The 25421-nt window shown below is 37.9% G+C and overlaps 2 protein-coding genes across 3 annotated transcripts; one reads left to right on the top strand and one right to left on the bottom strand.

Annotated features, from left to right (window-relative positions):
- Nucleotides 1–1524: 1524 nt before the first annotated feature.
- Nucleotides 1525–20132, bottom strand: LOC120776420. Of its 2 annotated transcripts, XM_040107058.1 has the most exons (13): nt 17320–20130; nt 10414–10503; nt 9449–9667; nt 8409–8503; nt 8236–8330; nt 8009–8130; nt 7575–7949; nt 7044–7505; nt 6861–6971; nt 6146–6782; nt 5965–6091; nt 3955–4092; nt 1525–3842 (listed from the first exon to the last, which is right to left on the bottom strand). In XM_040107058.1, exons 1-13 carry the CDS (start codon nt 19750–19752, stop codon nt 3473–3475), a joined length of 5274 nt encoding a protein of 1757 aa, XP_039962992.1. In that variant the 5' UTR covers nt 19753–20130; the 3' UTR covers nt 1525–3472. The 2 variants fall into 2 exon arrangements, with proteins under 2 accessions (XP_039962992.1, XP_039962993.1); XM_040107059.1 differs by lacking the exon at nt 9449–9667 and having other exon boundaries at nt 3955–4059; nt 17320–20132.
- Nucleotides 20133–24173: 4041 nt separating this feature from the next.
- Nucleotides 24174–24880, top strand: LOC120776437 (cuticle protein 8-like). The gene is made up of 2 exons (XM_040107090.1): nt 24174–24608; nt 24669–24880. The coding sequence occupies exons 1-2, from the start codon at nt 24326–24328 to the stop codon at nt 24878–24880; spliced, it is 495 nt and encodes a 164-aa protein (XP_039963024.1). The 5' UTR covers nt 24174–24325.
- Nucleotides 24881–25421: the final 541 nt, after the last annotated feature.

Here is a 25421-nt window from a genome sequence, read left to right as displayed (position 1 = left end):
GAACTTGAAAATTTAATCTTCTATTCGAAATTACGTACGAAGAAAAGTTTTCTAAAGACACAACCGAAAATCATGCGTTAAATATTATATACATAAAGAAATCGCAAACGATGTAAAATACACATAACGCATAACGCGATGTAAACGCAAGCAAAATGCATCATGGCGAACAAAATCTATAGATATTTTCTGGCGATCACACTGATCCAGTACCTTTATATAAATATTGAATTATTCGATTCGGATATTTGTTTCGGTATACTGTCGGTCTATCCGATCGTAGAAAAAATATTTACGTTTGCTAATGATGCGTCGATATCTCCTTTCATTCATTAGAAATTTGTGAGAGGACTGCAATGATCGCCATACATACTTACGATACAATTATTCTACTATCAAAATTATTATTTTCTCAGTTTTAACGCGTTTGTTTTTGATAGAAAGTTTCCCATTATTTATTTTTTCTTAATACAATGTCAGAGTAGAAGACATTTTAATGTTTTTTTTATATATGTATATAATTGTAAATAACGACTTCCTCTAAAACCTTTCGATTTGACATTTAGTGTTACAATTTCTCTCTAATTAGTTAAACCATTAATTTATTCATATTACAACATTGCTAAAATCAGCATCTTGTATGTTACATAATATTTTTTAGAACTCTTTTCATGCCTTCTTCTTAAATTCAAAATATATTAATGTTTTTAGTCATATATACATACATACATATAATATGTAAACCATTACTGGGGTGGAATACAATATTACATATTTGCCTTTTAGTTAGTTACTTAATTAAATGTTTGAAACATCCACCGTATTCCTCTCACTTTTGAAAATTCAATATTTTGCTGTTATCTATATTTTGAAAGACATTTTTTTAATAAATTGCAAGGCCGGGAAATGTTTGCATCTTACAAGTTAAAGATGAATTGATTTGACAGGGGTTTTCCTCATTCAATTAAGCCAATTGTATAATACTTGAAAGTATTTGTCTAAGTTAATAACAGATGATGAATTTGCGAAATTCCTTATGCGTGTAATTAAAGCTGTCCTACTGAGGCCACACGTAAGCAAAGTGTGTTGTGTTCGTGAATATGGTTGCGGCTGCGACAAAATGAAAAATTATCGAAACAGGTTGAAGGCGCGCAGTATCAAGGTAGTTAGTTCTCAGATGAACTAAGCTTATCAAAGTCTCACAGTTAGAAGTACTTTTTTCTATTCAATTGTAAAAGCGGCGCCGTTTAAATGTGTTATGATAGTTTTTTGGGTAACCGATTAGTGGGAGATAGCTTAGTCATATATAAGAATACATACAAATACATAAGTTTATATAAAATGCACAAGTATGTATAATACAATAAAGTCAACGCGTAAATATTTAAGTATGTATGTAGGTGTATTGTACAGTACATATGTAAACTATATAATTTAACGATAATTTTTTTTACTTATTTTGTACTTAATAATCAATTGATGTTCTCTTTACAGTTTCACACGCATGTATGCGTATATTTTTACAAATACTTTAGAATATGATATTATATTTGTGACCAATTACTAAATAATTAAAATTATTCACATTTGTAAGTAGGAAATAGTATATTCTACAAGACAAATTAGCAAGCTGCTTAAGCTTTCCTATTACCAACAATATTTATAAAGCTGTATTTTTATAGAATTTTAAACGGAAAAATTAAAATTAATTTAGTAGAGACAGCTCAAAATTTTATGACTGCATCATACAGGTCTGAAATGCTCATAGGAAACATACAATTACTAGAGTTTTAAATTAGTTTTGTTTGGAATCCTAAACATAAAGAAGACGGTTCCTTTTAACGCAACATCTCAACTTTTAACTCTGACATGCTAAGCTAATACAATAATTGTTATACTTGTATATTGGAAAAGCGTTTTCGATTTCAGCAATAGCTTTGTTAATTCAAATCCGTTTTGACCAGATTTATGAACGGCTAACGAACAAATAACTACCGTTGCAACATTACAATATTATATACTTACATAATGGAAGGAAAAACAATAATTGCTTGTGATTAATGTCAATGATTCAATGATTATGGAATCACAGTTTTTAATAACATATGTATATACAGTAGTGTGCATAAATATTTTTTTTTATCGTATTGTTGCCAATATGTCATTGGCCAAAGCTACAACTTATTATTATGTATACATATATGGTATAAAATTGTTGCCTTGGCCAATGCTGTTCTTTTATACATAAGTAAATACTAGGTTTTACATAAAATATACGTTTTAATCAGTTTTATTTTTTACTTTCTAATACAGTTTGGGTATAACATTTATTTGTTGTATATTTTATACTAGTTATATGAATGCTAGCAATTTGAATAATTTTCTTGCAATATAATACAAACTCTAATGGCTACTCGGATCTAGAATACCAACATTTTCATTACTTAAACTACAAATTTATTTACAATAAAATTGCTCGCCTATTTAAACATCATAAAGTATTACTGATTGTAAAAGATATATATAAAATACACTGAATATAGTACTATGTTCACAGCTGTAGGCTTGTGGAAGGACACAAGTGAAAGGAGACTTTCTATAAGTACAAGTTCGTTATTCAGGCTTTTTACACCATTTCTATATATGGTTGCATTTATACAATAACTTAACTAACTTATTAACAGCACTACAACCAATACTAAATATCCACATTTTTGTGGAGACATATATGTATGTATGTATGTACACTTGTACATTTGTTGACATATGGTGGTGCTTACTTCACTATTCATTTCCTCCTACTGATTTAAGGAAATCTTATGAACTTACATATTTTTAAATTTAAAATATAAAAAATCGTTGCATACTTTGTATTGGTAAAATATGGTTGATATTTCTTATTTACTTTTTTTTTTAAATATTTTTGCTTTGATTTTTATATATTTATATATTTATTTGTTCTGATTTTATGCAAACTATTGCTACATTACTTGTAAATTATTATTGGTATATATTATATTTGATTTGAATACAAATTGATATCCTCTACATATGTATGTACTAATAACTATTCCCTAGTATTTTACTAATCCCTATTTGCCTTCATATTTTTTGTTAAAATTTTGCAGCTTTTTGTCAAAAGTAATGTAATAAACATGTTTTCTACAGTATCTTTTTGTATACAAAGGTTTCGTTAACAAGCAAGTGATCGTTTATTTTATTTAGTTTTTGTTTTGTACGCATGTAAGCCCTATGATCCTTCCGCACGCTTTATAATCTATAAAATACTACATACATGAATCCACTGACTATGGTAGTTTGTATTTGCGATAACGCAATTAATGCCACTAATGTTCCTTTATAAGTGTATATGTACATATGTACATACATATACTATGAGTGTGTGCCTCTACGTGCTTGAAATAAAGCCAGGAAGAGTCTATTTCAATTATTTCATTTGCTTGCAAACGAATCAAACATCGGTTTCGTTGCAGGTAGGCATTTGTTGAGGATGCTGCTGCTGTTGGCAAGTACCATCTGTCAAATCATTGGACAGTTGAATTGCCATGGTTTCAGGTCTTGCACTGGTTGTGCTTTCGTTAGTTCCGTGACTTTTATTTTGAGTAAGCTGTGCCCCACCAAGAGGTGTTGATAGCATGGCGTTCGATGCGTTGCTCGCTACGGTGCTATTAATTGGTACTTTGTGTCGCTGCTGTAAGTTTGGCGCTACAGATTGCGGTTGTGACCAGTTAATGCTATTCTGCGAAGTAATATTGCGAGTTTTGACTAGTGGCGGATTTTTGGTGGAGGTAGAAAAGGCCATGCCGCGACGAAGTGGAACTCTGGAAATTTTAATCACAAATATATATAAATTGCCAAATAATTAACGGTATGTACATATGTACATACTCGTATATGTGCAATCATGTCATTTCATTTTTCGAATTAGCTCACCTTGTTGGACTAGGTGGTGGATAAGAAATTCCTCTATGACTAGGCGAAAGCAACAAATTTCCGGAATGGCTTGTTGTTGTGCCAGGTACCAGTAGTGTGTTATTACTATAAGTATAATATAGGTTACTGTCGAGGGTACTTAATTCCAATTCCGTAGAAAACAAAGTTGAGCATTGAGTATGGTGTAGCGAACCGATGAAAAGCCACGTGAATAAAAATAAAGCATGCGAAAAAGCAAATAAACAATGAAAAAATTATAAAAATAATAAAAATTTATGAGAAAAATACTTTCTCACATGTCTACGCATACTTATATGGTATATAATAACAGCACATGAATAATATTTATGCCTCGCTTTATCGGCTAAAAACTAATCGTTAATGGATAAAACGTTCGTTTTGGGCTCGGAATAAATAGAGAGACACTCGGAAGTTCTCCCACACCCCATTTCAACACCCTCACTTAGGAGAAAAAATAATTTTCACGATTTTCTCCTCAAAATCCGGCGATTTGGAACACACTTTTATGTTTCTAAATTTATGGGTGAATCCAAATTTATTTTTTTTTAATGAAAATATGCCTCATGAGATTCTGCAAATTTCTGCATTTTTAGAATTTCTCTACGATCAGTAGTTTAGATGTTATAAGCATTTTTGTATTCGCTTGTATTCGGCGGCTGCTTGCTGCATGCTCCTGGTCGCCTGGTAGAAATCTGAGATTTTGGCACCAAATTGAATGCATTTTGTCTGCAGCGGCGGCAGATGCACTACAAATTTGCAGCATACGCAATGGGGCGAGATGGGGAAAACGGATGCGGCCAAATGCAATGCATAAGCAAAGGGGCGAATTGGGCGGATGCGGCCATATGCAATGCCCGGAAACAGGAAAAGGTCCTCGACCGGAAAGGGAATAACGGTACCACACTTCCGGCCGTAAACCAAACCGGAAGTAGTAAACCGGAAACGGGGTTCGAGTGAGCTTCCGTTTCCGAGTGAGCTTCCGTGAGCTTCCGTTGTCGTTATTCCACTTCCGGCCCAGATAGCACCCGTTTCCGGTTTGGTTTCCAACCGGAAGTGTGATACCGTTATTTCATTTCCGGCCAAGGCCACATCCGTTTCCGGTCGGACACTTCCGGTTTGGGTTCCAACCGGAAGTGTGATTTCACTTCCGGTCCCGGTCGCATCCGTTTCCGGTCGGGCATTTCCGGTTTGGTTTCCAACCGGAAGTGCGGTACCGTTATTCCACTTCCGGTCGAGAGCCTTTTCCTGTTTCCGGGCATTGCATATGGCCGCATCCGCCCATTTCGCCCCTTTGCTTATGCATTGATTATGGCCGCATCCGTTTTCCCCATCTCGCCCCTCTGCGTATGCTGTAAATTTGTAGTGCATCTGCCGCCACTGCAGAAAAAATTGCATTCAATTTGGTGCCAAAATCTCAGATTTCTACCAGGCGACCAGGAGCATGCAGCAAGCAGCCGCCGAATACAAGCGAATACAAAAATGCTTATAACATCTAAACTACTAATCGTAGAGAAATTCTAAAAATGCAGAAATTTGCAGAATCTCATGAGGCATATTTTCATTAAAAAAAAAATAAATTTGGATTCACCCATAAATTTAGAAACATAAAAGTGTGTTCCAAATCGCCGGTTTTTAAAGAAATTAGGCATTAAATGCATTGTGATTACACTATTTACTTAAGACATAAGGACGGCCAGGCATACAGTCAACCGGATTTCAACTTTTCTCGTCATCCTGATCATTTATATATACATACATACATATGTATATAACCTATATCTAACTCGATTAGTTTTTGGTGATACGTTCAACGTTTAATGAGAGAAAGAGAGAGGGACGAGTTAATTCACTGTACGCGGTAGTTAATATCTTTCAAATTCATATGAAAATGTCTCAAAAACTATTTAAATAAATAGAAAAGTAATATTTTTCATGTTTTCGAATATATACAAATACATTTCAATGAGATAATAAGCGAATAGTATTTACGTATGGCTTTGGTTCAGGTTTAGGTTCGGCAGACTTTGTCCCAAGTGATTAAGTGGCTGTACTGAAAGTGTGTTCGCCGTTGCAGTGTTAACTTTGAGTTTGAGTGGACCGGATTGCAAATTCTTGCCTACAAAATATATGAAATAAAATTACATGAATATAACAAACGCATTTTACTCACTCATAGAACCATCCTCACTGGATAATGAATTGGTCTTTTCAAATTCCACCGATATATTACGCGAATCATTCCACTCGACAGAGCCGCTGTGACTATTATTTGCGCTGGAAACATGACTGCATAATGACGAATTCATTGGCGATTTTTTTATGCCAAGTACATCCACTGCGCTGCCACTTACTCCACTCCCTGCAGCCAAACGGAAGTTGTCCCAATTGCCGGTACCTTGTTTCAGTCTTGTGTAAATCATTTTAGCGCGCTTTATTGACTCATACCAATTTTTTGCCTCCGAACATTGTAGAGTGAATGCAGTAACGACCACTTGAAATTCATTGAGGTAGATACAATTTAAAATATTATTGCTTTGTTGTACAACAAGTCTATCGGTTAAGTATGGTTGACGAATCACTTTCAGCGAACCGAGACCACGTTTCGCGATCGCTTTGCAGACAAGCAGCATATCCGTCAGCAAAAAACAATGAACGTCGGTCTTGCCAAGGTTGTCTTTGAATTTATGGTCGCCCTCCATGAAGAGATGGCGCACTTGGTGAGCTGGACATCCTTTCATTGGAGCGCACAAGTCAAACATTTTACTATATTGCTTTATCATTTTGTCTAGTTGCTCGTTGTTGGTGTCCTATCGATCACAATATTTAGAGAGGAAGGTTGAAGTTAGCAAACTTTTTTAGTTATGCCTTTTACATATGCGTCTTACCACTACATCATAGGACTCAATGCGCGCCATAACACCTTTCAAACGTTCATTTTCCTGACGCGTTGTCAAGTGGTTATTCACACTAAACACGAAGTTCTCCACTGAATGGATCTAAAAATCGCAATGGGAAAATTAAGTGATAATCGATATATGTACTATATATGTATGTATATATAAAAGTACCATTGAATCGACTGACTCGATCTGCTCCATATCCAACATGTGCTTCTTGATCGCTGTCAAAAGCAGACTATACTTGGTCAATCGCTGCATCGGCCGTACTAAAATGTCGGCCAATCGGAGCCGGTTACACAGCTTTTGCGACTCACACCAGGCCAAATAAGATGTAAAAAGTGGATTGTTGTGGTTAAGTTCCTTGCAATAGAACTGACAAGTACTCTGTTCTGCACAATACTTTTTGTATGGTGCGAATATTGAGGCGAAAGCAACAAAACCCTGATGGAAGAACGCCACACGTAGAGGTTCACCAGTAGCGACACTGTGCGCCACCATGGGGTAGAGATAAAGAGTCCAGAATTTAAGATTGGCTTCGCATATATCCCGTACATTCGAAAATAGTCGATGTTGATCTACATCGGTAAGCAGTCGCTCCAACTGCACAGCTTCTAAACATGCCAAAAAGAGCTGCAATCAAAAACATTCCATTAAAGGCTTTACTAATGGACGGTATATTTGATGTTATCAAATACTTACATCTGTTACTGTTTGGAGTGCGTGGATGTAGTATACTTCGGTGGTAACTAACTCCCAAATTGCAGTTTGTATTCTCATTTCGCTGTCATTCATAGCTGTGCTATCCACAATATCCTTCCACGACTTGTGCATATTGTCCAAATACGCTAAGGCCGCATCAAAATCCGGATGATCGAAATTTACTGATGCTCTCTTTTGTGGTACACCATTCTTTGCGTAACTATTCAGCAGTTCACATAATTGACTTTGCTGTGGATTTTTAATACCGAACAAACCGGACCAGCGTTGTTTGAGTTGTTTTCCTGGAACAGCGGCTTCGCTGGTCTCTTCCGTAGAGGCGGAAGAGAGCAATCGCGGTGGACGTGTGCGGGAACCCTAAATGGTAATTGTAATATTTTCAGAAAACCCACAGATTTCGATTTGATATTTCTTACAAATGATGCGGCTTTTTGCAAAGTTTTTCGACTACCATCGCTTTCAGTTACAGTCAAATGATGTCCAGCTAAATTTTCTACATCAGTATTTTCATCCAAAGAACTTGCTAATAGAGAGTACCCTATGGAAAATACCAATTATGAGAAATTTAATTACGATTTCAATTATTCGTTGAGGGATCGACTGATCAAACTGAATGAAGTTTTTGCGATATTGACTTACGTACCTGTTTCTAAAAAGCTACTGGGAGGATTATTATCAGTAATGGCGATTTGTGAAAATGTTAAATTTCGTCTTTTCAACGCTTGACATAGCGCGGAACTGAAAAATACATATAATATATAAGCGAACATATGTAGTTAACGGTAGAAGTTGTAAGTCCAAAAGTATAGTACATACTGCAAAGTTACGCCTTTGGTCGCTGGTATGAACTCTTCCTCTACACCACCTTGATCGGTACAAAAACTCACAGAAAAGTATTCCGAACTCGTGACCTAAGAATATTCCATAAATAGTTTTAATAGACTCCAGTTAGGTTCAAACATCATATTTGAATAATTCAAGCACATACAAATTGACAAATGAATAAGTACGAATAACGGATGGTGCAAAACTGAGTACATGCGTTATGTTTTTGTTTTTGGTTCTAAACTAATACATTTCTTCTCTGCTTATTTCATTAGCAACGCATATTTGTTGTAAACTAAATAGATATTCTTGGAAAACAATTTTGTTTCATTTACTTCACGCGTTATGGTTTTATGAGCGCTCAAACACGAAAATGTTGAGCGTGGAATCACTTTTGCTCCCCACTGTATGTACATATGTATGTACACATATGTATGTACACATTTCTAACTACCATATATAAGTAATATTGATAATTGAAATGGGGTTAATGAGTCGGAAGTTCAAATTTCTGATTTGTTAAATTTAATAACGCGCGTCTTGTGAAACTTACAAAACAATCTTTCGGTTAAATAAACTCTTCATAGAAACACTAGAAATATTGATATGTTTAGGGTAACATATGGTAACGAAGTAGAGGACAGGAAATGTAACTAAAATCTAGTAAGTAACTTGAGGTAAGAGATTAAAATTAGTTGAGTTATTTATTGCTGCGTATATTGCTTGCTCATCCAGATTTTCATAGTATAATGTTTTTCCATCTACAGGATGGATACGTGAACGAACACGAACTGATTTCGGTATATTTATCTACACTAATATGAATAGTTTGAACAAAAAAGGTAGCTTCATAAAATTTGGTATGCGGTAAGACAATTAAGGTAAAATAGTGCTCTGAAAGGGTGAAATTCGGAATTGGAAGTACATAAAGCAAAACTGGTAATAAATATGCAAATCATAATGTTCTAGCTAGGGAAATACGAAAATTTGTTTACATGTCTAAATGAACACACGAATAACACTTAACTCACCTCACTGCGTGTTAGCAGTGGTTTTTTACGCTGTACAAATGGAGATTTTTTCTTATAACTCGTCACAGACCTGATGCCTGTTGGAGCTGATGTCTCTTCGCTGGTTATATTCGCTATTGTTGAAGAAGAGTTCAACACAGATGGATATTGATCTGGATAAAGCTGTTGAGAAGTTTGAATTGTTGAAGAGGCCGTATTTGTGCAAACTTCGCTCCGGCTCTGAAATTGATGCGAGTGGATTCATGAATGAGCTGTTTGTTTTCAAGCTAGACTGCCACTACCGAAGAGGGATATGAGGTGCTAAAGCTGTGGAACGTTTTACAGACTTTGGAAGGAACTAATTGCTGATGATAGCAAACACGATTGTTAAGAAATAATTCGAGACTCTCTTTCATGAACCACAAATTTAACACTCAAATTACTACTGGCTTTATGTAAAATAAAATTACACTCTCGAAACCCTAGTATATTATTGATAGTTATGTAGAAGAGATGGTAACTGCATTTTTATCACAAATTCGTAAGATTAATATTAACCCTTATGTTATAGGCTAAATTTTAGAAAGTGGGCGGGAAGATTTTAAGATAAAATAATTTATTTTTGCAACTTAAATAGATAGCTATAAAGTTGACTCAATATAATACATTAGCGTTTCGTAATATTTTTTTAACTCCACAATCCAGTTTTTAACGGAAAAATACTGGATTGGGATGAGTAAGTAGCTTATTAATAGATATTTCTGTTAAAATTCTTACTTAAACTTTTAATTTCTAGATTTTTTTCGCTTTTTAGTTCTGTTGTACTAACGCTTATATAATATTTAGTTGATTACTACCTCTTTCTTTACCAGGAATTAATACTAGAACAGATAAATACTAGAACCCAAAAAACTCTTAACAGGTAATATGAATTAAAATTTTATTAATTTTTCTACGAAACAAACAGCAAACTGTAAAACACTCACCATATTCGGTGTTATGCTAACGGGAACACCACGATGACCTGCTACCATTGGGTCGAGTCCGTCCAAGTGTGTTAAGCTTTTAGATTTCAACTATAAAGAGACAAATTAATTAAAATTTTGCTACCAATAACAAATATAGAATTTATGTGATTCACTTCACATGAATTTTATGTGAAATCAAAGGTTGAACAAAAAAGTAAAAAAATATTGCAAAAATCAATAAATTATTTATTCCAATTCTATATAGATTATAATACTAAACAACATATGGATGCACATATTACCATTGAATCAGTCATTGAGGACAGTAAATTCAAGGCGACGCTTCTAATTTAAATTCGCTTGGCAATCATAATAAATATTAAAGGACCTGAAGACAGACTATTGGATCTGGACAGGGCACGGTACCTGCGTTTCTTTTATAAAGCCAGCTGTCAGCCACCTTCCCGTTGGGCCAACTCATGACTTTCAAATAACAGCACATCGCGGCATGAGAGCCACTTAAGCACTGGCCAGGCACGGTGCTTGCCTTACTTATATAAGCCCCAAGCAGACAGTTTCCTTTCAGTTTCGAATTTACCGCAAGACATTATAACAACATAACACCGCGGCGCGAGAGTCTCCTAAGCACTGGCCAGACAAGCTGCCTGCTTTACTTATATAGCCAACTGGCAGCCAGCTTCCCGCGAATTTACCGCGTGACTTTCAAATCACATAATATCAGGGCGCGAGAGTCTCCTAAGCACTGGCCAGACAAGCTGCCTGCTATACTTATATAGCCAACTGGCAGCCAGCTTCCCGCGAATTTACCCCGTGACTTTCAAATCACATAATATCAGGGCGCGAAAGTCACTTAAGCACTGGCCAGATAAGCTGCCTGCTATACTTATATAGCCAACTGGCAGTCAGCTTCCCGCGAATTTACCGCGTGACTTTCAAATCACATAATATCAGGGCGCGAAAGTCACTTAAGCACTGGCCAGACAAGCTGCCTGCTATACTTATATAGCCAACTGGCAGCCAGCTTCCCGCGAATTTACCGCGTGACTTTCAAATCACATAATATCAGGGCGCGAAAGTCACTTAAGCACTGGCCAGACAAGCTGCCTGCTATACTTATATAGCCAACTGGCAGCCAGCTTCCAGCGAATTTACCGCGTGACTTTCAAATCACATAATATCAGGGCGCGAAAGTCACTTAAGCACTGGCCAGACAAGCTGCCTGCTATACTTATATAGCCAACTGGCAGCCAGCTTCCAGCGAATTTACCGCGTGACTTTCAAATCACATAATATCAGGGCGCGAAAGTCACTTAAGCACTGGCCAGACAAGCTGCCTGCTATACTTATATAGCCAACTGGCAGCCAGCTTCCAGCGAATTTACCGCGTGACTTTCAAATCACATAATATCAGGGCGCGAAAGTCACTTAAGCACTGGCCAGACAAGCTGCCTGCTATACTTATATAGCTAACTGGCAGCCAGCTTCCCGCGAATTTACCGCGTGACTTTCAAATCACATAATATCAGGGCGCGAAAGTCACCTACGCACTGGCCAGACACGCTGCCTGCTTTACTTATATAGCCAACTGGCAGCCAGCTTCCCGCGAATTTACCGCGTGACTTTCAAATCACATAATATCAGGGCGCGAAAGTCACTTAAGCACTGGCCAGACAAGCTGCCTGCTTTACTTATATAGCCAACTGGCAGCCAGCTTCCCGCGAATTTACCGCGTGACTTTCAAATAACATAACATCGCGGCGCGAGAGTCACCTAAGCACTGGCCAGACAAGCTGCCTGCTTTACTTATATAGCCAACTGGCAGCCAGCTTCGCGCGAATTTACCGCGTGACTTTCAAATCACATAATATCAGGGCGCGAAAGTCACCTACGCACTGGCCAGACACGCTGCCTGCTTTACTTATATAGCCAACTGGCAGCCAGCTTCCCGCGAATTTACCGCGTGACTTTCAAATCACATAATATCAGGGCGCGAAAGTCACTTAAGAACTGGCCAGACAAGCTGCCTGCTTTACTTATATAGCCAACTGGGAGCCACCTTCCCGCAAATTTACCGCGTGACTTTCAAATAACATAACATCGCGGCGCGAGAGTCTCCTAAGCGCTGGCCAGACACGCTGCCTGCTTTACTTATATAGCCAACTGGCAGCCAGCTTCCCGCGAATTTACCGCGTGACTTTCAAATCACATAATATCAGGGCGCGAAAGTCACTTAAGCACTGGCCAGACAAGCTGCCTGCTATACTTATATAGCCAACTGGCAGTCAGCTTCCCGCGAATTGACCGCGTGACTTTCAAATCACATAATATCAGGGCGCGAAAGTCACCTATACACTGGCCAGACACGCTGCCTGCTTTACTTATATAGCCAACTGACAGCCAGTTTCCCACGAATTTTCCGCATGACATTCAAATAACATAACATCGCGGCGCGAGAGTCGCCTAAGCACTGGCCAGACAAGCTGCCTGCTTTACTTATATAGCCAACTGGCAGCCAGCTTCCCGCGAATTTACCGCGTGACTTTCAAATCACATAATATCAGGGCGCGAAAGTCACCTAAGCACTGGCCAGACACGCTGCCTGCTTTACTTATATAGCCAACTGGCAGCCAGCTTCGCGCGAATTTACCGCGTGACTTTCAAATCACATAATATCAGGGCGCGAAAGTCACCTACGCACTGGCCAGACACGCTGCCTGCTTTACTTATATAGCCAACTGGCAGCCAGCTTCCCGCGAATTTTCCGCATGACATTCAAATAACATAACATCGCGGCGCGAGAGTCACCTAAGCACTGGCCAGACAAGCTGCCTGCTTTACTTATATAGCCAACTGGCAGCCAGCTTCCCGCGAATTTTCCGCATGACTTTCAAATCACATAATATCAGGGCGCGAAAGTCACTTAAGCACTGGCCAGACAAGCTGCCTGCTATACTTATATAGCCAACTGGCAGCCAGCTTCCCGCGAATTTTCCGCATGACATTCAAATCACATAATATCAGGGCGCGAAAGTCACCTATACACTGGCCAGACACGCTGCCTGCTTTACTTATATAGCCAACTGACAGCCAGTTTCCCACGAATTTTCCGCATGACATTCAAATAACATAACATCGCGGCGCGAGAGTCGCCTATGCACTGGCCAGGCACGCTGCCTGCTATACTTATATAGCCAACTGGCAGCCAGCTTCCCGCGAATTTACCGCGTGACTTTCAAATCACATAATATCAGGGCGCGAAAGTCACTTAAGCACTGGCCAGACAAGCTGCCTGCTATACTTATACAGCCAACTGGCAGCCAGCTTCCCGCGAATTTACCGCGTGACTTTCAAATCACATAATATCAGGGCGCGAAAGTCACTTAAGCACTGGCCAGACAAGCTGCCTGCTATACTTATACAGCCAACTGGCAGCCAGCTTCCCGCGAATTTTCCGCATGACTTTCAAATCACATAATATCAGGGCGCGAAAGTCACTTAAGCACTGGCCAGACAAGCTGCCTGCTATACTTATATAGCCAACTGGCAGCCAGCTTCCCGCGAATTTTCCGCATGACATTCAAATAACATAACATCGCGGCGCGAGAGTCACCTAAGCACTGGCCAGACAAGCTGCCTGCTTTACTTATATAGCCAACTGGCAGCCAGCTTCCCGCGAATTTACCGCGTGACTTTCAAATCACATAATATCAGGGCGCGAAAGTCACTTAAGCACTGGCCAGACAAGCTGCCTGCTATACATATATAGCTAACTGGCAGCCAGTTTCCCACGAATTGTCCTCATGACATTCAAATAACATAACATCGCGGCGCGAGAGTCACCCATGCACTGGCCAGACAAGCTGCCTGCTATACTTATATAGCTAACTGGCAGCCAGCTTCCCGCGAATTTACCGCGTGACTTTCAAATTACATAATATCAGGGCTCGAAGGTCATCTAAGCACTGGCCAGACAAGCTGCCTGCTTTACTTATATAGCTAACTGGCAGCCAGCTTCCCGCGAATTTACCGCGTGACTTTCAAATCACATAATATCAGGGCGCGAAAGTCATTTAAGCACTGGCCAGACAAGCTGCCTGCTAAACTTATATAGCGAACTGGCAGCCTGTTTCCTACGAATTTTCCGCATGACATTCAAATAACTTAACATCGCGGCGCGAGAGTCACCTAAGCACTGGCCAGACAAGCTGCCTGCTATACTTATATAGCTAACTGGCAGCCAGCTTCCCGCGAATTTACCGCGTGACTTTCAAATCACATAATATCAGGGCGCGAAAGTCACCTAAGCATTGGCCAGACAAGCTGCCTGCTATACTTATATAGCCAACTGGCAGCCAGCTTCCCGCGAATTTACCGCGTGACTTTCAAATCACATAATATCAGGGCGCGAAAGTCACTTAAGCACTGGCCAGACAAGCTGCCTGCTATACTTATATAGCTAACTGGCAGCCAGCTTCCCGCGAATTTACCGCGTGACTTTCAAATCACATAATATCAGGGCGCGAAAGTCACCTACGCACTGGCCAAGCACGCTGTCTGCATTACTTATATAGCCAACTGGCAGCCAGTTTCCTACGAATTTTCCGCATAACATTCAAATATCATAACAGCGCGGCGCGAGAGTCACCTTAGCACTGGCCAGACAAGCTGCCTGCTATACTTATATAGCCAACTGGCAGCCAGCTTCCAGCGAATTTACCGCGTGACTTTCAAATCACATAATATCAGGGCGCGAAAGTCACCTAAGCATTGGCCAGACAAGCTGCCTGCTATACTTATATAGCCAACTGGCAGCCAGCTTCCCGCGAATTTACCGCGTGACTTTCAAATCACATAATATCAGGGCGCAAAAGTCACTTAAGCACTGGCCAGACAAGCTGCCTGCTATACTTATATAGCTAACTGGCAGCCAGCTTCCCGCGAATTTACCGCGTGACTTTCAAATCACATAATATCAGGTCGCGAAAGTCACCTACGTACTGGCCAGACAAGCTGCCTGCCATACTTATATAGCTAACTGGCAGCCTGTTTCCTACGAATTTTCCGCATGACATTCAAATAACATAACATCGCGGCGCGAGAGTCATCTAAGCACTGGCCAGACAAGCTGCCTGCTTTACTTATATAGCAAACTGGCAGCCAGCTTCCCGCGAATTTACCGCGTGACTTTCAAATCACATAATATCAGGGCGCGAAAGTCACCTAAGCATTGGCCAGACAAGCTGCCTGCTTTACTTATATAGCCAACTGGCAGCCAGCTTCCCGCGAATTTACCGCGTGACTTTCAAATCACATAATATCAGGGCGCGAAAGTCACCTACGTACTGGCCAGACAAGCTGCCTGCCATACTTATATAGCTAACTGGCAGCCTGTTTCCTACGAATTTTCCGCATGACATTCAAATAACATAACATCGCGGCGCGAGAGTCATCTAAGCACTGGCCAGACAAGCTGCCTGCTTTACTTATATAGCCAACTGGCAGCCAGCTGCCCGCAAATTTACCGCGGGACTTTCAAATCAAATAACATCACGGCGCGAGAGTCACTACACTGTGCCTGCGTTACTTTTATAGAGCCAGCTGCCATCTTCGCCTGATGTCGCATTGTGACTTCCCTACTATTTTACATCGCGACGGCAGAGTCACCTAAGCGCTGACCAGGCTCGGTGCCTCTTGTTAATTAGCCTTTTCTCTAATAGAGCCAGCTGTCAGCCAGTTACAATACAAATAATATATTATAACTTTGGTGCTCACTTTTTTCTGGTTGTCAGTTAATTTTGTAAATATTACAATAAAAAATAGTTTAAGTATTGCAATTCAACTTAATATGAAATGGAACATAATGTTATTTAAAACAAATATGAAAGAAGGGTTTGTTGAACAGGTTAAATGCAGATCAGTTATTTTCGGAGAACTGTGTTAATATAAAATGGAACATAATGTTATTTAAAACAAATATGAAAGAAGGGTTTGTTGAACAGGTTAAATGCAGATCAGTTATTTTCGGAGAACTGTGTTTATACTCATAAAGAAAAGGAAGACAAGGATTTGTTATGAAAACCAATATAAAAATGAAAATTTGTATAATAATTTAAATCTTTCATATTATCCATAAAACATTATCTGAAATATTGCCTAACTAAAAAAAGCATTATACAATTTGAAAAGAGTGAAAGGAAACTACACAACAAATAACTAAAAGGGTGCAAGAAAATACTGGCTTCATTAAAAGTCCAACATAAACAATTACCGAGTAAATTATGCAAATTCTCAGCAAAACAAATTCAAAAACGATATCAACAAAAAAATAAAAAAATAGTACACAGCAAAAATTTGAATTGTAGTACTTGGTAACAACAAAATAAAGCCTAACAAAAGTCATATGGTAACCTGGGGAAAGACAGAACGACAGAGAGAACTGCGCACCCACTTTCCCACTTCAACTGAAACTGTTTTTTAACTTTTAATGTAAAATGCTGCAAGTGAGTAGATTAAAAATTAGTACACACTCTTATACTAGTGACCCGTTATTTCCTTCCTTTTTAGCTGAGAAGGATGAAAGGTCATACTAAGTAATTTTTTCAGGCACAGAAAGAAAACTGAGTATGATTTATAAATTGCATATGGTTTAAGAATAAATTAGCCGATCTTTCAAAAACGTGGCTATAATATAATAACGCTTTTAACGAAATGAAAACTAAAGTAATACTGTTTTTCTTTACTTTAACTTATTAAAAATAAAAATATACAAAAACAAAATTAAAATTCAGTAAACCTAATTAATTTATTCACAAAAATGTATAAATATAAAAAAGTATAATATAATGTAACAATGTATATAATTTCATTAGAAGGGTGCGTGGGAGGCATTTTAGTGGCATTTACCTGTAATTTACTATTTGGCGGAGAGACTACTAAGCAAATCTTCATGGTAGCACGCAAGAATTCCTCGCGTTTTGTATTTAAATCCTGCGGCATTGCGATTGGAGATGTTATGGCTGATTGCTTTAGCGGCACACGCTTCGTTGCGCTGTATATTGCCGCGGCTGGTGTTTTAGTCGTCGTTGATGTGGTCGTTGTGCCAGTGTTGTTGTTGTTGATACCTTCAACAGTACTCGTAAATGGAAGAAAGGGATTAAGGCTCTTTATAACATTGCTATCGGAAGCGGAAGTACATGGTGTAGATTTACGGAGAGAGGTATCTGGAGTAGTAACTTGTGGTTGTGGTTTGTGAGATGGCTGTTGATGTAGCAAGTGTCGTGTAGGCGAATTCAAAATGAACAGTTTACGACGCTGTCGCCCCGGAGTTGATGATGAACTGTTAATAGGACTGGAAGGTAGTTCTACATTAGCACTGCTTTTCACTGTAGCTGTTGCTGAGATAGCGCTATCACTATGTGTAGACTCTTGCGAGGCCGCTCGACTATATACCGGGGTTGGTAGTTGAGCCGAATGCGAGCCACTGCCATCCAATTCTAACCCACTCGGGTCTTCTCCCTGACCATACTTAACATTCGTCATGTTATTCTCGAGCGGCTCATTCTCCTCATCATAGACGCTATGGTAGGTGCGGGCGATAATTTCGGGTAAAAAAGGATTATTCGGTGAGGTTAACGTATATTGATAATACGATCCGGCTGTTTCATTTGAGTCAGCACGTTTTAGTATTGGCTTTGACGTGGCAACTGTATTACTATCTGCTGGTTGGGCTAGAGTAAACGCGCTATCAATATCATCGGATTCTTCTGGAAAACTACCGACATAAAAATCGGCGGCTACGTGACTACAACTACCGCTAGTTGTTGAAAACCCCAAATTCTCCCATTCACCTGAAGAAGAATTATGAGACGAAGCTGTGAATCCCTCATTGGAGTGCGCATGAATGCTTTTTGTGCTTTCATTACTTGACTTAAAAAGAAGATTTTGAAGACGTGTGAGTTTCGTTGAACTGCTCTCGCTGGTAATGCTGCAACTACGACTTGCTTGTTGCTGTTGAATATCACTTTTACTACTGCTTTGTGATTTTAGTTTTTGCTTTTGTTTATGCTGTTTCGCTGTTAAACCAATGTCGCCCACCGTTCGTCCGGAATTGCTTGCCTCTGACACACCATTGTTGCTATTAGTGCTTACCTCGCCACCCATAGAGGAGTTCGATTGATGCCACGCCCAATAGCTGATGCTGGTTAAAGACGAAGTGCGTTCGCCGATCTCGCCAAAGTTACTTTCCAAAGAGGTACTCGAGTTTGTCGTTGCGACACTACTTAAGTGATGATATGCATACTCAGGTGGTGTGTCTGCGTCAGGACTGTCCAAAAGTAGCGCCGGATTGATATGTCCTCCACCAGCCGTACTGTATACACTGCATTTACTACCGCCGCCCGAGTCTGCACTTCCACCGACCCCCAGGCTAGGCAGATGACTTAGAGAAAATATAGAATGCGAATTGCGTTGTAGTGGAGTCAATGATCTAATGCCGAAGGGTTTTAAGTTGAAACTGTGTCCACCACCACTGTCAATAAGGCTATTGCAGCTGCTGTTTTTTTCGTCTGGAGAGTACTGCTTCTCTCTATGATTTGTACCGCCGAGATTCTCCAATCTATGTTCAGGTGGTTTGATCTCAAGTGATTTATGTTCGCCGCGTCGGAATGAACGTCTCAACTTCTCGGCAAATCTGCCACATGATTCTTTGGAACCCTTATTTTTCCCTGACGAACTTGGACGGGTGTTTATGGTTCTAACTGTTGCTGTAGATGGTTTGTTTTCCTTCTTTGTGTTGTTTATATTGAAGGTATTTTTACTTTTTTGGTCGTCATTTTCCGTTTGTATATTGTCCAACAATTTTTCCTGCATTTGCGCTGATATTTTTATTTTTCTGTCCACGGAAATTGGTTTGTTGTTTTCGCCTACTGTTGGCACTGCAATGACGTCTATTTCGTTTTTAACAACGTTTTGTTGTTGCTGCAAATGTACGATTGCTATTGCGGAAGTGAAGCCACCGCCCATTACGTCTACGCTGTCGTCCCTCATGCACTGAACATCGCTATCGCCAACTTCAACTGCGGCTGATACTGTTGAAGGTGTCCTAGTTTTTGCACTTGCATTCGTGCAGGTCTTAGTTTTTTTTATGGAACTAACTTTGCTCAATTTGGTCGAAAATGTATTGCGAACACTTTCTGTGCAGCGAATCAATTCATTTCGCTTAGAATGCCTCTGGCGGGTTAGTTCTTGTCGACGCTTTATATGCAGTTGAACTTGTTTCTTTTTGTTTATTTCGATTGCTTGTTCATCTCTTTGTATTTGCGTTAGTGAACTGTCCATCGGTGTGGGGAAGTTTTTTGTTGTCTTTTTTTTTACATCGTTTTCTGATGTTTTTGCATTATTTCTCTGATTACATAATATGCGAAAATAATTTGTGGTTGCCTACCGTCGAATTCCGCCAGTGGAATGCGTATAGATAATGTAGACGTGGGTTATATTCTAATCTAAATGTAAATAAGCGTTTCACATTTTCCCCTATATTTTGATTTACTTATGTCAGACATCATTGCAGATGTTCTATGAATTATTGTTAGTTATTTTGATTTTATTAATCCGAAGTTTTACACTGCTTTGAAAATGTTTTCACGGTTTTTTGATGTTTCTTTATTGAATTTCAATGTTTTTAATTCTAATCAACTAAATACTTTCGTCAATTAAACATTTGATTATCAATTTCAAATTTTTATTTAAACTGTTGTTCAACGCATTAATGTGCTTTATTATAAGCTGTAAGTAAACATCGTTAGGACTACTAAAAATGATTCGGTATTCATATTTTGGACCAAAAAATATGGCACACCGTTTCAAAAAATGATTTTGGGTTATGAAAAATGTTTGAAAAGAATTTAAATAAAGCAATGTCAGTATAATATGTATGTTTGTGGGATTTGAAAGCGAAAAGAGTTGATTTGAAACAATTTTCATTTACGAACGATAAAGTTTGCAAACCTGTATGTTTTGATTTAAAAAATATGCCAATGGTGTCAGAATTATTAGTAGATATTTGCAATCGTCTAATACTATGCAAACAATTTAAACTACACATTTACTGTTACATGCCTGAGTGGAGTGTTTGCGTGCGTGCTTTTTATATACTTGAGCTAATCCATTACTACGGCACTTCCGGTGGCCTTAAAATTAACAAGGTACAAAGCCATTTCGGTATGAATTAACAGTTAAATACAAAAGTGTCATAAATGCAGCAGCTCCTTGTTACGCTGCAGAAGCCAGGTATCTATTTCTGCTCATTATCCAACTAATTCATATTATTCCTCTCCGTAGCGCCGATACTAAGTCCCAATGCGTTAGGATATGCAAGCAGGCAATAACTAGATTTTTAGTAGGTTATCAGCTGGGTACCCGTTCATATATAGGATTAAGAGTAAACGAAAAACGAGACGAGGCGGCTCGCACAGGGGGAACTAGAGGCACAATTTCCCTAATGCCACTAACTATTCAGCAGAAAAGAAAGCAGATGATATTATATTACCGTGCGTAGTTTAATAAAACTTTTAAATTTTAGTTTGCATATTTTTAGATATTTAAGTTTTGACACTTTGATTGATAGCGGTCAAAGCAAATACGAAAAGTACCCAAAGGAAGTCACAAACATGTGCACTGGTTGACGGCCAATGTTTGATCGATAAAGCAATATATTTCCCAAGAGCGATGGAAGTAAGCGCATTGCCAACTGCGTATATTGTGGTGTAAAGTGTCATAAATGTGATAATTATGATGAAAAATAGAAAAAGTAATTTATAAGTAGTTCAAACAAATTTGTCCACTACTAAATCAACGATATTCAGCTAAATTGCTTCAAAGCTGACATTTGCAAAGTTAGCAATCGTGTACCAACCAAAGATGTGACATACTTTTAGGCGTTCTAATTTATAGTAGACGAGGATACAATGTTACCTACATGTGTGCATTTCAAACGTTTTTAAACACATATATGAATATATCAAAACAGGATACCTCTGAACACATATTTGACTTTTCTAAACATTCCGCATATTTGCTTTGGAAAGAAGCGTGCCTAGAAATACTATCATTTCTGGAGATATTTACCTGAAAGTATAAGATTGGAAATAAAGATTCATTAATAAATATATTCAAGGATTGAACTACTAAAACGGACATATGCGAAAAGAAAGAGTATTATGTTATAACGCGAAAGTGACGCACGAAAAGGGAATTATTATCCTTTCTTTGGAATTCAGCGTAAAACTATTTGCAAGAAACTGTTTGGGAAAACTTCGACCCCTTTCGTGCGTATTCAATAAATTACGTCAACTTAGTATTTGTAGTTTGAATATTGATGAGGTTAATGAAAGTGCGTTTATAACTAATATTACTTTTGTTGTTAAAGCGGACAATAAAAAGCCTCGCACCGTATTTCCCACTGTAGCAGCTTACTACATGAAAACTGTCACCCATTAAAATACAACAATTTGAGATTCTAGAAAACACCAAAAGGCATATCACAGTTAAATTCTCCATTGTTCGCAAGTTAACATATAATTGATACTCACTTGTAGTGCTGTATGTTGCTGAAACACTGCCGTACACATTTCGTAGAATTTCAATTTTGAATATTTAATTTATTAGATAAACACAAACGATAATTCAATTACGCACAAGAACTGGAACATTAAACGAACATGTAAACAAAAACACACCAACACAATTAGCCGGTACAAAGCAGCAAAAGTTTGAAGATACGACAAAACCTCTATAAGTAGCTGAAGTGCTTGGAAAATGGCAACAATTTGCCTAAATGGTTTAACCAAATTAAATAAAATTTACAATATTTGTAAGGAGGCCACCAACGCTTCAAAACAGAACAGAACTGTTTGCCTTTTGATAGCTAAGTATTCCCTTTAAACTCAGGGGCAGCATTAGGTATTATACAAATATTTTCATAGCTTAAACAATAATCGCACAAAACATAAAATGTATACATAGTATACTCAAGTGTTTAACTTCCAATCCAAGGGCCACAAGCATTAATTTGTAAATATTTTTTGTACTCCATAATTACACCATTTGTGCATTTGACTAAGGACTAAGGAATAAAAAATATTAAGTGAACTCATATAGAAACAATTTTGCATACAAACACAGGCGAGAACTTAGCATATATACAGATGTAATATTTACAACTGTTTTATGCCGCACGCTATATCGTATTAGCATTTGTTGGCGAAACGGTCGAATGCCTTAAGAAGGTCGTGCCAAAATGGACCTTCACCACGATTACACCAGCTCGTATTTTAGATTTTTACTAAAAGCCTGCCTATTATTTTGCTTTAGACACATATTTGTCACTTTGCTTTGCTTTCCATACCACTTTTTTTGCTCTTTTTATATACCCTTTATATACTTTGATTCCATAATTCTATTGCGTCACGTATGCAATGGTCAAACAAGGTAATTTGTAAACAATTGTTTTGTTGTTGTAAGTCTATTAATGTACAAGTATTTATTCAAAACCTGCAATGGTGTTCGCCCATGCCACATGATTGAGTTATTCCGCGTAATTTTGTGGTTACGTTCTTACTAACCTGTGCTTCTCATAAGTTTTTTTAATGGCTTTTTCACTAGCAAATATAATTTTCAGATTACAGTTAAGAAGTCTAAGCGAATATTTAGTAATAAAATCAGTGTTAGCAAAATTATATAAATCACGCTTATTAATAAAAACAACGACTTGGAAATGGGTTTTAGTCTTCAGCGCGCAACAAAAAACTACGGAAAGAAGTGAAGCATATCGGAATTTCAATATAACTGGCTTAGTATTACTGACCGCTAAAAAGTACTAAATACATACACACCCGTACCCGCCGCACTGATACCCATTCGCATAGCGGTTCCACTTGTATGGGCAATTTTCTTACCTTCTGAACAATTAACTATTTTCAATCAAACCAGCGACCTCACCACTTAGCAAACGACCGGCACCTAGGTGCTAAAACAAAGCACACCTAATGTTCAATACCCAATTTATGGCGAACAAACGTTTTTATATTAAACAAATAAGGTAGTGCCAAGCTCAAGCATAGCCGAACTTTAGATACACTCACAACAAATTTAAAAGTTCAGAAAACACATTGACTTTTACATAAATATTTTGCTCTAAAATCAATATTAACAAAAAGTCGCGAAATTTTAATTATTGTAAATTTCAAATTTGTTTCTCCTTCGTCCAAGTTCCAAATTAACGTTTTAACTAAAACACGTATTTTTTCACTTTAGATGATCCTATAAGGAGTTATCTTGCCAACGCAGGCGCATATTTTTCCGGAAGAGTCACCGGAAATGGTGTCTCAATGACCGAGTTTAAAGTATTTTTTTCCCAAAAATTTTAGAATTTCCTTTTTAATAGTGTAGGTTTGTAACGATAAAAAATTCGAATAAAATATTTCACTTTTTATATGAGAAAAAACTTATTAAAAACTATATTTTTTACCTGAGGAAACCCAGGTAACCCCTTAAAAACGAACTGATGGAAATAAATATATTCGGCTCCTTTTACTGTGACCTCCGAGGTGGTTCTGAGTGTATAAGAACACAAAATTGTTATACTCTGTGTAGCATGTTACAAGAGTATAATAGAGAGTAGTGTCGAAATAGGTGTTTTTGCACCGTTTCAGCAAATAAATGTCTAGGTATGTCTTCTAACGTTGAATAATGTAAAATATTGTTTAGCATATACAAAAATGTTTATTTGTGTGTACAAATAATTAAAAGAGCTTATGACTATAAATAGTTTACAGTACCGTTTAGTTAATATCAGTTCAACTCGGCTCCTTACACTAACTTTACATCGAAACATAGATTTCGTATAATTAGCATGTGGCAACTATTTTCAAGTGTTATTGTCGCTGTTGCGATCGATTTGGTATGTGCAGGACATATTCCACTGGGTCAAGCCACCAGTTACGCTTCTGTGGTGCAACATGAACAAGTGCCTCACCATGGTGGCTACACGGGCCCAGTTAATTATGTGATCTTAGGAGATAAGCAACACGAACCACATCACTATCCAAAATATGCATTCGATTATGGGGTTAAGGATTCTCACACTGGCGATAATAAGAGACATTGGGAACAACGTGATGGCGATTACGTCAAAGGTGAGTTAAAAATTTCGGCCAGAAACGTCTAGTTAAGTTAAGGGTTAATTTCTTCAATAGGTGGTTACACACTACTTGAATCAGACGGCACTACTCGTGTGGTTGAATACTCCGCTGATGATCACAATGGTTTCAATGCTATAGTGAAGAAGATCGGACACGCGCACAACCCAAAAGTATATTATCATAAGGAAGCCTACGGCTATGACAACCACAGACCATATTCTCAAGGACATTCCGGCAGCTATGTGGAAATCAAACAATACCATTAAATTGTGTAACCTCTGATACGAAGTATTAAAAAATAAGTTTTATATCTATTTTGACTTGAGGATTAAAATTTTTTTTGTCAGTTTTTGAGATATCCGATTGAAATTTAATAAATGTATTGTGATATTCAATTGATCATTTGTCGAAATCGGTAAGATGGAACAACTATACCACATAGCTCCCATACATTCGATTATTCAAATTTTTTACATATCACCTTAAAAGTCGTTGGTCGAAACCGGTTTTAGACCCATAGTATCTAAGCAAAGCTGTTGAAATAAATTAAAAAAGCAAAACTTTGAAAAAGTAAGGTAAATATTAACAAAACAGCAAGTGTGAGCTGATCCATGAAAGGAGTTTCGAAGGATTCCTTTAACTAAATTTAATCATTGCTATGGTGCATATTCGAAACTGGATTCGCACATACGTTATTGTATAAAGGATCCAAATATTCCGTTTCGTTTCGTTTATGTTCGTATTTACGCTTATCATCCTATCACATACAAGTATACTACATGCGTACATCCGAACAAATTGTATTAG

Source organism: Bactrocera tryoni, chromosome 5 (genome assembly GCF_016617805.1).
Source record: "Bactrocera tryoni isolate S06 chromosome 5, CSIRO_BtryS06_freeze2, whole genome shotgun sequence".
NCBI classification, from domain to species: domain Eukaryota; kingdom Metazoa; phylum Arthropoda; class Insecta; order Diptera; family Tephritidae; genus Bactrocera; species Bactrocera tryoni.
The sequence above is the reverse complement of the archived record's forward strand: the minus strand, read 5'-3'. Positions and strand labels throughout refer to the sequence as shown.